At 40.3% G+C, this 16,157-nt stretch overlaps 1 protein-coding gene across 5 annotated transcripts in view; it reads left to right on the top strand.

The window, feature by feature from the left end:
* Positions 1 to 16,157, top strand: part of atrnl1a (attractin-like 1a) — a 266,309-nt gene that overhangs the window by 61,454 nt on the left and 188,698 nt on the right. For 3 of the 5 annotated variants that reach the window (XM_047602954.1, XM_047602953.1, XM_047602952.1), the window contains exons 11-16: positions 4,141 to 4,225; positions 5,482 to 5,693; positions 7,629 to 7,747; positions 8,122 to 8,238; positions 9,122 to 9,254; positions 13,627 to 13,814. In XM_047602954.1, the coding sequence (XP_047458910.1) occupies positions 4,141 to 4,225; positions 5,482 to 5,693; positions 7,629 to 7,747; positions 8,122 to 8,238; positions 9,122 to 9,254; positions 13,627 to 13,814 (854 nt within the window). The remainder of the gene's footprint in view (positions 1 to 4,140; positions 4,226 to 5,481; positions 5,694 to 7,628; positions 7,748 to 8,121; positions 8,239 to 9,121; positions 9,255 to 13,626; positions 13,815 to 16,157) is intronic. The other 2 variants (XM_047602956.1, XM_047602955.1) reach the window with 1 other exon arrangement.

Raw genomic sequence — 16,157 nt, 5'->3', positions numbered from 1 at the left:
AACCATTTCAAGTGTTTCATAAACGCTGCACTGCACACTTCATGTGCAAAGAGCGCAAGTCCCAGCTTATTGAGGAGTAGTGTGTTTAATGAATTATGTTTTAAAATCAGTTGCCTTAACCTTCAGTCAATTAACAATAATAATAAAAATGTAAATAAAAGAAATCAGAAAAATAATATAGAACTAATGAACAGAAAAATTGTGATCTTCTCAACTTTTTAATTTTTAAAATTTTAGAACATTTAGCTTATATTTTATAGCTGACCAAAAGTAGTGATGATATTTTCTATTTTGCTGTTGCTTTAATATAACAGATAAAATAAAAATTTCTACTACTTTTGTTTTAGATCAAGTAGTATTTTTACAGTTTTTATGTAATTTTAAGGAAACTTTTGACATTTTTATCAGAGCATAACTTCTAAATTTTTTCACAAACTGAAAGGGACATAGTCTCTACGGTTTTCTGCTGAAATAACAGTTAAATGGAAAATATAATGGTACAGAAAGAACTACAAAACATCTGTAACTGACTTCTAAAGTAGTGGCTGAATTTTATATTTGTTAAATCAGATCTGTTTTTGTTGATCTTCACCTTTCTTTATTAGGTCCCTTGTTAGAACCTCTGGCCTCCGTCACATCTCTCCAGGAGATACTTAATTAGCTCCACCTGTGGAAGTCACGTCTCTTCATCTCTTGTTTAGGGCACTAATTTGTTTTTGTTTTCCCGCGCTAACCTTGGAGGGGAGACATGACTTTATTAGCTTTGCCTGCTCTTCTGCTGCCACGCGTTAGATTCAGGTCGACATGGAAGGCACTTTTCATTTGGATTTAATTCTCCCTCTCTGCCTTCAGCGCTCCCCCCGCCCTCTCTCACCCCCCCCCCCCCCCTCCTTCCCCTTCCCCTCAACCCTGCCGCCCTCACATTTCTAATTAGATTTTGGGGGGAAAATGAACTCTGATTAAAAACGCGGTCCTCTCCAACTTGACACACCACAGGCAAACACCCACACAATGTGTGCAGCACGCAAACACAAGCACACACATCCCACTGAAAGGCCCAGGGCAGTCTGGGAGCTTGTTTGGAAGATGTTGGGAGCCATGATATATTGGAAGAGCAGACTGTGGCTGCCGTTCAAACCTCCTCCTCCTGCACTTTCTCCTCCTCCCGGCCTTCTTCATCAAGTCCTCCATTAGTGCAGATCAGATCAGACTGTCAATCAGCCTGGCCCGCCTGTCTGCTTCGATCTGGACTCGTGATTTCTCTCTCTGTCCCACCATGCATTATTAACACAGATTTTCTCATATCCTGAGAGGAAATTAAAATCTGTGTTGATGTGCGTGCTGGTTCGTGTGTGTGTTGTGGCTGATAAGTATCTGGTGCGCCTGCAGTTCTTTGGTGGACGATTTGACAGCTTCAATCTCAGGGTTAAAGCTTGCAGAGCCACTATGGCTAGAGGACGGGATCAGAAGTCACTGAAGCTGTAATCTTTTTTTCATTTAGAAGTTTTTAAGATGGCTTTGGCTGGAGTGGAGGTCAGGTGAGCGGTGTATGAATCACCGCTCTACAGCACAAGTTGTTTTTAATAGAAACAACTATTTTACCTTTTAAATTTCACTTCATGCACGTGTGTCCATCTGTTTAATAACATGAGAGACGGTTCGATCTAAAGAAGGGCCCAGGCAAAAGTGTGAAATAACATGGCAAAAACACAAAATGCATACTGATGCATGCAACATGATAATATATACAAGACTACATACACTGCCTGGCCCAAAAATAAAGTTGCTAACTCAGGGCTATGTTTAATATTGAAACTAATAGCATGTATAATGTGAAGGGAACTCAAGGGATTGGGACTGAGCAGCTGTGTAGCCTTAAGAAAACAGGCTTCTTGAAGCTACTAGGGAGCATAAAGACTAGACTCTGGAGCAATGGAAGAAGGTCATGTGGTCTGTTCAGCAGCATTATGTCCAAAGAATAAGGTCAGCTGACTACCTGAATATACAGATTATTTTCCCTGATGGCACAAGCATATTCCAAGATGACAATGCCAGCATTAATGAAATAGTGGTTCAGGGATCGTGAGACATCATTTTCACGCATGGATTGTCCACCACAGAGTGTGGACCATTGAGAATCTTTGGGATGTTCTGTAGAAGGCTTTGACCATTGGTCAGACTGTCCCAGCATCAATACAAGGTCATGAGGGTTCATCTGGAATGTCTTATGGTCAACATGCTTCTTGAACGCACCACTGTTTTGCGTGATAAATGGTATGGAGAGGTGTCAGTCTGTTTGATTAGCTAAATACAGGCAGGTGGGGGTGAGACGGAGAGGAGAGACAGGGCATGTTATTGCATTTTTATATTACACTAATTATGACAAAATTTCAGGCAAATCTTTTTGCCTCCAAAGAAAGCATTTATTCAAAGTATTTATTACTTTTATTTTATTTTATATCTATATACAGTTTGTGAGATATGAAATTTAAACCGCAACTTTAACAAACTCAAGGGAGTAATTCTAACTTACTTTGTTTTAGAGAAGAAAGTTGTGATTATCCAGTTAACCAAAGGGAATATGTTCACAGTAACCCCAGCATGATCTTAAACAACAACAAAAAAAAAAAAAAATGTCATGACTACAATGGCCTGATTTAGGCTAAGATTAAGGCTATGATTAAATGTTTTTTTTTTTTTAAGATGACTGGGACTGTTTTCAAGGAAGAGATTTCACATGACCAATTCTCTGTGGTATGAAGTTTATTTTGGTGCTCAGAGTGTCAAGTGCCAGAAGTGAACGAGCCAAGGTTTTAGCAGCACGTGTTCTGCAGCCTTCAGATGGATTTTAGATGTCACGTAGCCGTGCACACCTGGAGCCCATGCTGGGCGATGATTGCCGAAGCGGAGGTGCCAATTTGATACTGTTCCTCAGAGGTTAAATTAAAGTTCAACTGACGAAACAGATGCGTCCGTGCAAGATCTGGAAATAGATTCCACGTGGGTATCACGCATTCAAGTCCCCAGTTGTTTAGGAAAGAATTCATCCGCTTTATAACAGCTTTCTTCATCACAGACTCCAGGTCCCTCATCATTCGGTATCACTCGTTGGTCTTGTGACGTTTGCGTGAGAACAAACTTTCACCAGTGGAGAGTCACACTGAAGGAATAGACGTGTTCAAACAGTTTCCGCCAGCTGCCACATTACCACCTCTGCTCTATCGGATTGGCGTCACTCGCTAACACGGCCAACCTTTGACCCCTGCGAGGGACGAACTCATTGCTCTTGGTGCTGATTATAACGACCCCCCCTCCCTTGTATCCTATCACCATGTCCTCTGCAGCATCCTTCGCTCTTAAACAAGCGCTCCCAATTAGCACACCGCTTAACGAGATCATTAGCAACCTGGCGTCCCGAACTCTCCCTTTATGTTCAGGGAGGCTTATATAGCTAAATGGCACATTTACGCCAACACTACACACTCTCTCTCTCTCTCGCACACATACACACACTCATTCCCACATTAATATAACGGGAGTATGTAGGGGTCATTAAAGCATCAGAGAGTTGTAAAATACACAGAGCTGATAGCTCCAGTGATAACTAGAGAGAGGGAGAGAGAGAGGGATGGTGCTTTATGATGATATTCGGTATTGGTATGAAGTGTTTTATGAAGTCATCTCCCAGATTATCTCCCCTATCTTCTCCATATCACCATAATTTGATGTGAAAAGGTTGGGATAATGAGTTCTTATGAAATTGGGGGATGGGGTTGAACCACAGGTCACCCTCCAGTGATCATTCTCTTCACGTGCAATAACGGCAGCGCTTCATATCCCATATTATTGTTTTTGCCTATTTTTCTAATAAGGAAAATCCAAAATCTCCACAGTGTGATCCTAACTTTGTGACGACTATTTGGAAAAGCACAGCTCGTTTATTTTATCCTACTTGAATGCACTGGAGTGTATGATCACTTATTGAATAAACAGGTGGTTAATATATGGTCAAAGAAGCTGCAAATAGCCTTTCTCTTTTTTTAACTCAATATTTTCCTGTTTCTCATTTTAGGGAGAAACACTAAGTACAATAGTGGTCTATTTAATAATGTATACACTTATGTGTGTGTTTGTCCTCAGCTTGTGATGAGTGGACCATCCTTCCCAGACCGAGGCTCCACCGTGACATCAACCGCTTTGGACACTCTGCGGTCGTTAGCAACGGGTACGTAACTCCCTGTAGCTCATCACTGCCAGACTCCAACCAAATAGTTTGGAAAAATATCAGTTACATTTATGCAAATAAAATGCATCACGAGACATAATGCCTTGGTACATTTTCACATTTCCTTCATGTGTTGTGCAGGTTGACATCTGGCCAAAATGTGGATGTTCCTCCTGCTTCATTCTATCACTCTCTGTGCACCTTCTGTATAGATGCAGTGCATGTATATTCTCTATCTCTGTGTCAGTTGCTTCACTCAAATACAAAAGTTGACTTCCTATTTGGACCATTTTGACTCTTTAGTCACCAACTGAGCCACACATTCAAAGTAACGTCAGAAGAAATGTTTTTAAATGTAATCTGTGATCATGCAGGGCATAGTACATTTATTTTTTATTTATTTTTAGGATCCCCATTAGCTGAATGCTTTGGCAATCGGCTAGTTCTCCTGGGGCCCCCGGTTTACATACAGTACATTACAGCACATTGCATGTAAAATCATACAATTTCATTATGTATGTATTAAATTTAAAGAAAGAAACTGAAAAATTAAATCAATACATTGAAAATATATTTATTAAAAGACAAAAAGTTAAAGAAAAGATTACACAACATGTAGGAACACATTCTAAAACACACACACAGAGTACACAGCAGATGCCTCTGCACGTCCTTTTTAAAGGATGATTTATTTTTTAATTAGACAAGTTTTGGAATGTAAGTTATTCCAGTATGTTATTTATCTGTAAATGACATTTTTAATTTTTTTGTGAGGAATTATTCTTTAGACTGGAGACTACAATATGACCATTACTGGCAAATCTGGTGTTGTGTTTATGTGTATTATTGCAATAAATTATTTGGGTAAATTAAAAAAAAACTGTTAGCCATTGCAGAGACCTTTTTGTGTGCTGCAGCAGTTCCTTCACACAGTGGAGAGACTCGTGGCTGAACTCAGAAATGATGATCTAACCCCTTGACACCATTTTCCCACCAAAAAGTCAGGTTTGTGTCCAAAAATGTCAGCTTTGAACTTCAAAAGGCCAACTTCAAACCCCCTGCTCCCCCAGCACAACGTTGAAGTTTATTTTTAAAGGTCCTCATGCTTTTCTTAACGGCTCTTCAACTATCTGCATCTCTGTATTTCTTGTCTCCAGAAACCTTATAATATATCACTGTGTTGTTTCTTTCCACAGCTGCACGTTCAGGTGTGTGTTGGTGTTCTAACTTTGTGTAATCCTCTGTATCTTCCTCAGCTCTATGTACGTCTTTGGAGGTTTTTCTGGTCTCCTTCTGAACGATGTGTTGGCCTACACCCCTCCGTCCTGCCAGGCCTTCTCTAAGCCAGCTTCGTGTGCTGCTGCTGGTCCTGGTGTCCGTTGCCACTGGGTCAAAAACAGATGCGTCCCCTGGGAGCCGAAACCACCTGCCCACATTTTTCCTGCTCCTCTTTGCCCCTCACGCTCTGGTACGTTACACCGAGATCCTGCCTGGAGACTGACTCCTTTTCACTTCTGTTCGTGTGCTTCTTTGTTTCTGCCTAAATATTTTCATTGTCACGTCAACATATTTTCCATGAAATATAGCGCACAATCACACACATAAGTGTTACTCCCAAAAGGCTTCATTTTTCATGAGGATAATAATTACTGAAGGCTTTGGGTTCTGAAGTTTGTTTTCAGACTTTAATTATAGGAACAGGAGGTCAATGCTGCAACAATTACCTAATTTTAGAGTAATTAGGATCGGGTTGAACCAGATGTAGGTGCAGTAGCTCTTCCACGTATTCTGCTTCAGGCAGCTCACTGCAGGTTTAAGCAGAAAGTAATTATGAAAATGCTTCTATTGTCATTGTTTAATAGAGCACAAGTACACGCAGACTGACTGAATTAAAATGATGGTACGGGGGTTTTTGCATTCGGAACCTTTCTTAATACAAATGACATACTTTATGCTACTGTACATCCTATGTCAGATTTATAATCTACACATCGACTGATTTATGTTCCTCTCATGAAATTTCATTGATGCTAATGCATTCGGTAAACGAAGTACAGTAATAGTTTGCAAGTCGATTTTTGTTGCTCCTCGGAATAAATTAAGCTCAAAGACTAAAGAAAAAATATTTGAAATTCTAAATATTTGTAACTTGTTGCTCAATTTGAATTAACTAAGAGCCTTCAGAACAGTGTGTCCTTTTAAATATCCAACTGATGGAACGGCTGTCATGACGGATTAACATGTCAGATCAGCCTCTGCCGTAATCCCACATGTGTGTTTATTCTGCAACAAGTGGCGCTCCCCATAGCTTTCCTCGCGTGGAAATACCCGATCATCACATACCGCATATAGAGTGATTACATCTTGTTTACACTTCCTGGTCGTATTACTCACATGGCCACCACATGGGCCTGTACTGCACTCTCTTTGGCATACACCAGAAATATTGAAAAGCATTCCAGTGCTTCTGGTAGAAACTGTCTCAGAGTTGCATCTTTAGTATATGAGGTTTCACGTAGATGGCTTCATTTACTGGCTAGAGTGCCCAGGTGCTTGTTTTTCAGCTTGTTTTTCAGACATACACTACCAGTAAAAAGTTTGGATACACCTTCTGAATTGATTGACAAGGTGTGTCCAAACGTTTGACTAGTAATGTACCATGACCTGGATGACTGAGAACCTTTAAAGGCATTTGGACAATTTGGTCGAGAAGGTCCGGGTTCGAGTCCAGCTCAGACTGTCTGGGTGGAGTTTGGGTTTCTCCAGGTACTCCGGTTTCCTCCCACCTCCAAAGACATGCTTGTTTAAATAGACCCCAGGTGTGCGTGTGACTGTGAATGGTTGTTTGTCTCAGTGTTAGACCTGTGATAGACTGGAGACCTGTCCAGGGTGTACCCCACCTCTCGCCCCATGCCAGCTGGGATAGGCTCCATCCACCCCTATGACCCTAGTGAGGATTAAGCGATATGAAAGATGAGATGAGATTATCCATATGGATAGAAAAACACTCCAGGATTTTACTCCTTGGCTTCCTGAAGACCAGTTTCATAGATCTGTGTAACTGTGTGCCTGACTCCTCCTAGCTACCGTAGCTAGCGTTTGTTTGTCATGTACTGTTGGACATTTTACCATGGAGGTCTATGAGGGCTGACTCACTTTTGGAGCCAGTCTTTAGTGGTCAACTGTAGTTTTTGATCTGTCTGCTTTGGGTTGATTTTGCCCTTTATCTTGCCCAACGACTGTGGAAGAACCTGGGATCAAACTGTCAATTGTGATGAGTGAACTAACTGCTCTACCACCTGAGCCACAGCTGCTACTTTCCTTATCCATTTACACATTAACAGTGCATGTTGTTCAGTTTTTGTGTATTGATAGATTTGTGTTGCTTCTTTTTCTTCTCCAGACAGCACAGATGAGCAGTGCTTCCGGTTTTCGGATTGTGCGAGCTGCACCGCCAACACACAGGGTTGCCAGTGGTGTGAGGACAGGAAGTGTATCTCCTCCTCAAGCAACTGCACCGTGGTATGTCTTTACTGACTCATGAAAGCGCATAAGATCTTTGAAATCAAAATGATGCACCATTTTGGGAACATGAATGTGTTTGAGAACAAGACTAGACAGCAGCAGATCAGTTAACTCAACTTCTTTTTACTCATCTTACACACAATCTTCTCTCTCTTAAGATTCAATCATGTTAAACACAAATACTCAAACAGTAAAATAATTTTAAGATGTGATTTTATTTTAGTAGATATCTGTCCTTCTTTAACACGTTTGCTCATTTAGTTTGTTTTTTCTGTCTCTTTCTCTGTTTTCAATCCCCTGTGCCTTGTGCTTTTGTCTGTCTGTTCTTGCACCTGCCCTGTGAATGTGTGAATGAATGGGATTCCGTGTAGCTGACTTTGGAGCTGGCCCAGCAGCATGGTGGCGCTCTGTCTCTGTCTCCCCCTCCATCCATGTTGTCTGAACATCAGCTGAGCTTATGGAAGCACGGAGCCAGGAGGAAGGGACATGTGTGTATCATTTGACACTTCCTGTTAGGCTTCAGGTTGGCTTGAGGTCAGAGGTCAGATGTCAGGGTAGACCCTCAGGTTATATGGAAACTGGGGTGAATCTAAGTCCAAAATTTACATTTTCTTTTTTCTGTTTCACATCCTTCATCCTTTTTCAAAAGTTTCTCCTTGACTTTGATTAAAAGTGGTGTTAGAGAGGGAACAACACATTGTTTGGACACTTTGAAATCATTGATCGTCATCTTAAAAGCTTTTAAGGATTTGAATAAATGGCCTAACTATTAGAACATTACAGGAGATCTGCTATCTGTGTCTTGGACCACTGGCCCACGTCCATTTGTTACAGTCACACTAACAGAAAATGATGAATAATAGTGTTATATTTTTTGAGATACTAATGTAAATAATGTAAAAGTAGATGTTTATTTAATATTAAATAAGGATCTGCATAAAGGGTGGTTCACAAATTTTTGTTTCAATCATTTTTTGTGATGTGTTGCCAAGAAAAACAGAAGTGGCTGTGGGGTAGGTTTTAAAAAAAACAGGAGATGATGAAAGCTGTAGGCATAAAAACTAGTTGGAAAAAACAATGTAATTCATAAATAAGACCCAGCATACATATCCTGTCCTTTCTGAAACCATATAGTTAATGCTTTATAAAAACTCCATTCAGTAGTCTCCAAACAATAAAACACATCCTTAACACTGATTTCTCTTTTTTCTCTGTGCACGTTCTGTTTGATTCACCACGACAATCGCACTTCGTTCACGTTCCGCTTCTGTTGCACATCGTATTGATCTCTTCCAGCCTCATGGTATTTAGTGTTAAAGTGACGCTGATTGAACCGGACTGACGTCGTTTCCTGTTGTTGTGTGTTTGAAGTCGGTGAGAGACCCGTCGAGGTGTAAACGCCGGGAGGAGCAGGAGTGCTTCCGACTAGCTAACTGCAAGAGCTGCTCCCTGAACGTCAACTGTCAGTGGGATCCGCAGCAGCAGGAGTGTCAGGCGCTGCCCGGTGAGGAGACACGCACATGCACTAAGCATTTTCACACACTTTTCACAACTGATCCTGTGTTGCTCAATTTTAATAGTTTGTGAAGTGGAAGCAGCAAAACTGAAAACTTGTTGAGAATCTATATCCATGCTATATCCAAGGTTTCTTAAATACAGTGGGGATCTTTTGTTGTTATTTGTAACAGAGTGAACCCTGCTGATTGTTAAATTACTATGAACCTGGTGAGCTTCACTCTGAGGCGCTCAGGTTGCTTGTCCCTATACTGACCTACTCCTCATTCTTTCTGGCCTCCACATATAAACACGCTCGTATGTCCATGCACGCATGAACACAGAGAGGGTAAGCATGTATTCATGAACAAAGGCAAACGCATACTTCATAAATAGGCCCTCCGCTCAGCTGCGCAGAGAACTAGGCCAATTAGAGGTGTTTACTGGATGTTCAGTATATGGATCCTTGGCTCACTAACAAACTTGAGTCCGCAAAGTTCTGTTCTTTACCCTTTAGCTAAAGCTGCTCTCAGTTTGACTTTGGTGCTAGAAAGGCTGAGGGCAATGGAAATCCCCCTAGTGTTTTATCTGAATCCACAAATGATCCAGTTTCATGCTGTACTGTGTTGTGCTACGGGCCTGCTGGGTCTATGTGTGGACTTGGGTGCTTGTAGTAGCTTGAAGCGGAGTATGGTATTGTGTTTGCGTCCCTTTTCTGCCCACATTGAGACCCTGCAGCTTTGTACAGGAAGCGTTGGCTGGCACTTTGTTGTGTTGGGATAGAAAGCTGCAGTCACAAAAAATTGTTTCATTTTCACTTTAAAAGCATAGCTGCCTGTATCTAATTTGGCAAATATACATTTCATATATGATGTACATTAGCCTTTAAGTGCTTACTAGATTATGTGTAGTTGGTTTTGTTCATTTCAGTTTAAAGTGAGATAATGTCTTAAATACTGAAGCCTGAAAAAAAGGCTTTTCACTTTCAACAAACCCCAAAAGTCAACTTTCCCTTATTACAACGTTTTTATTGGTTATACAATGACCAGGATGACTCAGAACATTCAAAAAAGATGTTTAGGACCCAAAGGATTTCCGAAAAGTGTTTTTGAAGACACTGTTGTCGTCTCTGCCTGTTGTCACTGAACCAAAACAGAGTGAAGATGACATTCTGTCACTCAACGCAGCAATGGGCTATATTATGCATAACATGTTTAGTTCTGGTGTAAAGTCAGAGTTTTAACATGGATGTTGATAGGGATCACCTTGCTTGTAGAGCAAGTCTTAAGTGGCCGATTAGGGAAACTGATCATTCTGGAGTTTTCACTCATGAGTACGGATCGATCAACGATTCTTTTTTATAGAAATGGTTCCAACTGCCTTCATGCTTATTGATTCCCCTTATCGATACTTTCCATGCCGAATCTTTACATCCCAGTCCAGGTGGTAGCAGAAGTGCAAGTTCTTTGCCAACTTCCATAAAACAAAAGAAGAAGAAGAATCTTCACTGAAGGTGGAGACTGAAACGGTCCAAAGTGGCTCCACTTCACCAGAAGGGACTGTAACAGTGCGATGTGCAGTTTATGCTGCACCGTAATTTCAAGCAAGGACAACAACACCACCAACATGCTCATCCATTTGTGGATGACGCACGGCATGAAATGGGCATTAAATACCGAAAGAGCCATGTGTCCTCAGCAGTCTCAGCAGAGCAGTGCTTGTGAGGTTCCTGTGACCAATTTCCTATTTGTTTTCTTACACAAACTCTTATCTCTTGTCGATCAAGTATTGGATTGAAAAGCAGAATCAGTAATGGCATCGGTATCAATAAAATCTTATCGATGCCCATCCCTACTCATGAGTGTGTTGTATTGTGTTTGCAGACAGCACATTGCTTGATTATCCTTGGGGCCTATAAATGTGTCATAAAAGAAAAAGCGAAACTCAAATTTTTACAATTAGAATGCATGGCACTCCGAGGCTTCTATGACTGCGTCACTGTTACTCACATGAAGAGCACCTAAAATATTTGATTGGTCTGACAGATATTTGCTGCAGCATCATCGGTTTCCTACGGAGAGACTCCAGACCAACTTTTTACCACCAAAAACTTGTAGTTATGGGAAGCTCTTCTGGCTTCCAGAGTTCATTTCCTGCTGGTTCTAATTTACATGCAGTGTAGCTGCTGGCTCGGCCGTATAATTTCATTGCAATATATGTTGTTTATCCTGGAGAAGTGGGAAGTTAGAGAAGGCCCAGCTTTCAGGCTCCGATTCGTTTTCCCTCTATTGTTTTGAAGTCTCTGATGTGCTTGTGTGTAAATCAAACTGAGTATTACTGGTAGCAGCTACTGTGTCTCTGAGGGTATTTGCATACAGGTTCTCAGCGTTCTCATTCTGCACCATTGAGTCTTTCGCTGCTTCTGCTTGCGTTCGACTCCATTCTCTATGCATATTTGCATGAGTGAAGGGAAGTATTGTGCCATTTAGGATCAAGTCTTTCAGAAGGTCCCAGGCCACACAAATGCAATTAATAATTATCAATATGCCTTTATGTATGCATCCGTTGTTGTGACAAGGTTTCTTTGTTATGTGTTATTTTGTGTGGATTTGCTTGTAACAGTGTGGCTAAGAGGAGCTGCTATGGCTTCACCACCATGGTAGCTGTAGCCTTTCTTTAGACACCATGTTATTGCTAATTATGCTAAATGGCCTGACATGTTTATCTCTGCTTTTATACGCAGCCTGTAACCTAATCCATCTATTTATTTTATATTTATGCCTTTTTTTTCACCCCTTCATCTGTCCTTATCTTCCAGTTTCGGTCAATTATTTCCTATTTCTATTGCCTGTGAGGAAAATATATAAATATATAAAACAGGTATTTTCTTTTCTCTAGCATGAGAGTCTGCTGATGGAAGCCATTATGGGCCTGTGAATGTAATCAGTCCTGCAGACCAAAATAAACAGCGGTGCTCAACGGAGGCAGAGAGACTTTTCCTTCCCTTTCATCCTGACTAATTGAACAGCCTCTCTGCTGTTATAGTCTCCCACAAGACGCTATAGTGACCATGATAACAAACCATCAGGGCATACATGCATTTTATGGGTGGATTTATTGGCCAGTTGTACTCAGTTCTTTGCCTTTATCCCACAAATGACACGTTTATCACTGTGGGATTCCGGTTTGTCACTTATTCGAGTCTGTGCAAAGCTTAAAGTCAGTGCTCTGATTTAACGCAAGAACATAAATCAGTTGAATGGATATTTATTAACCACATAAACCAGAAATATTCCCTTTAAAGCAGTTCAATCCTCTGTTGGTCCTGGCACCAAAGGTTATTTTGAAAGGACATCAAATCAATTCTAAATTCCAGTGTCATCACTTCCGGCGCACCAATTTCCTCTCACACTGTTGCCAGCCACATAACTCTCCACCTACTTGTGCACCTGTTTCTTGTTAGACTCAGTCACTTTATATTGCTACACTTACCCCCACCCAGCATGGGTATAGAAATAATGCTATTATGTGTTATAATATTTAGGGCTGTCAAAATTAACACGTTAATATGTATTAAACCATCGTCATGATTGATCTTTTTTTTTTTTTACTCGAATAACCCATCTGCAGTGCGGAATGGCTCTGAACGTCTCTGACAACACATTTTGGGCAGTTTGTCCAAGTAGAGTTACCATTTCGCATGCGCAAATGTGCAGTTGATCTGGTAGTGACAGGCAGCACATGGAAGCACGTTTACCCTCTCCATGGGAAATTTGAGTACACACACACACACACACACACACACACACTAAAACAAAACAAAAAAACAAACAAAACAAAAGCTTTTCTCTTTTCACCGAAGCACTTCCAGCTTAAAATACCACGTTAACACCAAGCATACGTAAGAACTTCAGGTAACATGTCACCAAGCTTGCGACAACATTGTAAATAAGAAGTGGTCAGCTCTCCTCACAGACACTGTCAGGAAGTTACTTTGTCACAGTAGCTGCTGAAAGAGGAGGATCAGGATCACATTAATGTGGAAAAATGTTTGTTTAAAAAAAGAGACAAAAAGTTGTTCAGTGGTTTCAAGTTGTATATGTTTAATATATAATAAAATAGATATTTAATAGCGATTAATTGAAATTAATCCACAGTGACCCTGTGATTAATCTGATTTTTAATTAGGCTATATGTATGTATGTATGTATGTATGTGTGTATATATATATATATATATATATATATATACACACATATATATACACATACATACACACACACATACACTACAGACTTTCTTTGCACTGTTAACTTGTGGTGTTCTGCTGTCTGTGCTGCTGCTTAAAAATGTATGTTGATCACCCATATTCCTTTGTGCAGGTCAGCTATGTGGAGAGGGCTGGCATCATGTCGGGGACGCCTGCCTGAGGATTAACTCCAGCAGAGAGAGCTATGATAACGCCCAGCACTACTGCAAAAACCTGGGAGGGAATATCGCCTCCTTGCTCACAGACAAACAGGTCAATTTTGTTCTAGAAGAGCTGCAGAAATATCAGATACAAGACAAGGTGGGTGGTTGTCCTGCAGTGCATTAGTAAATAACAGCAATAGGCTTATGCATCTGTCTTATAATATTGATGTGGCTGTTTGTTTATGTGCTATGGCTTTATGGTAGGTGTGACAATTTGTTTTTTTAGTATCATTGACTCCATAGATATTGTCAAGACAAGTTAAATGCAACAGTCTCTTGCACATGCTTGCATTAAAAGTTACTGGTTCTCCTAATGATCCTTCCTGTTCAAGTCCTCATTCTGTGAAGACATTGGTCTGTTTTTAATCATCTTCCTACAATGCAATGTTCTGTTTGGGAACTTGGGGCCCTGGTATTCATGTGGATGTTACTTTGACACATACCACCCACATAAACATTGCTGAAGACCAGTCACTCCCTGAATGTCTGCAGCATCGCCCAGCAAGAAACCAATTACCCCCCCGATCCCAGTCTGATTGAATACATGTGTGAATTCTCGGGACACCAAAATGATGTGCTGCCAAGACTGGACTCCACAGGGCTGTCCCAGTTGGGCACTGTACAGAATATTAAGCACTGGATTTAATGTGGTATTCTTTGGTTGAGCTAAAGCTAATGAGGTACCAATAGTCTTATCTGGCCAAATGAATTGGCTGTCCCCCAACTTTTTTCTTTTTACTGTGAAATTATTGTAAACCTGAAGAAATTAGCTTTTAATGCTAAGAAAATATCCTATAATATCCTATAATGTTAGAATATTTAACAGGGATGGATTTTCCTCATGGAGCTGCAGTCCTGTGTCTCCCACCTGGCAGCATTCACAGCCACTGAGGAGAGGGGAGGATAATTACAGTAATCCTTTTAATGCATTTGTTATGCAGAAACTGCATTAAGACACACTTGATAAATAAACTATCTATACATACAAGTTAATTTGCGATACATTTGTAGCAAGACCATACTCATAGATATGATTTAATTAAAACGCTCTATCTAAATACAACTTTCGCTCACAGCTGCCTTTACTGCTCCAGCAGAGAGTGAAGTTCCGCCTAGATGAATGATATGAACAACTGGATTAATACGCAATCCTCCGGAGTCCACTCAGTGACACAGTATACACAATACGGCTCATAAAACAGTTTGATTTACTGTGAAATACCAGACAAAGTGTTACCTTATCGCCATAAATACAAAGTTATTTATTATTTGATGGCGAGGAATGTCTCAAGATCATAAAACCAGTTATTTAACATGATCGTGTTACAGCTGCTAATCAATAATAGAACCGAGCCGAGTGGTTTACTGTTATCTGATGGCATTAGAATTTGCATATGTCAGCAGTGCTGATGTGAAAATGCTGAACATTTCACAGCACAAATCGTCTGGCAGAGATTTGATATTCAAACTAATATCAAACTTCAGAGTTGTGAGAAATATTTTCACATTATCAGGTACAGAGGAGTGAAATGTCTCACCAGGATATTTATGATGTTTTTTAAAACTCTAATGTGGAGGTGTGAACAAAATTGGAAATATGTATTCTCAGCTCACCACGAAGCTCACAAATAAGCCTTGTCACTTTGGTGTTGGACTTAGTAAATCCAGATGTCTTAAAAGAATGTTCATGTCCAAGTGGACGAGTGTTGTCCACACATTTTTCTCTTTCTGCTCTCACAAAAGTTGAAAATTGATTTGAAATGTTAATCAGACCACACACAGACACGTTTTTGTAAATGTGCAGCATCGGGAGAAACATGCCTGAACACTGCTGATAGTTAGAATGTGTGGATCTTTTTCTCTGTGCCTGTTATTAATGATGGCATTTTAAAATCTCTTTCGCAGTGTGCATTTATTGTCTCATCAAAAGTGCAGTTATTTCTATTCCACGTAGATTTCAAATGGAGACGCTTATAGACGCGTGCATGAAAACACACTTACAATGTTGTGTGTACAGCATCACAAGCTCTTTGCAAAATAAATCCTAGTTGTGGGAAAATATTCGTTTCATAATCATTATGGAGCATTATTAAAGAAATTACAACTGTTTTGTCAGCAAATAATTGAACTGTTCACTGAACTAGGCTTCATCCATCTGCTGTAATTACAGGCCCTTTTGAAAATGTTGAATGAGTTTATGCTTTGATTGAAGGGTTTGATTTAGGATCCACTTTCGTGTAAGACACAACACTGTCTTCTCACCATACAGCATGGACTCGATGCCACCTCAGCTGTTTGATTTCAGTATCATGTAGTTTTCTGTTTCATCCGCCGTCTCTAAAATTCTGTGTTCATGTGAACTACATGTAATATTTATTTTTCCCCTTTTTTTTATCACATGAATAACAACAAGGAAACTGTAGAGATAATACTGTACATG

Source organism: Mugil cephalus, chromosome 13 (genome assembly GCF_022458985.1).
Source record: "Mugil cephalus isolate CIBA_MC_2020 chromosome 13, CIBA_Mcephalus_1.1, whole genome shotgun sequence".
NCBI lineage: Eukaryota > Metazoa > Chordata > Actinopteri > Mugiliformes > Mugilidae > Mugil > Mugil cephalus.
This window is presented reverse-complemented; position numbering and strand designations above follow the sequence as displayed.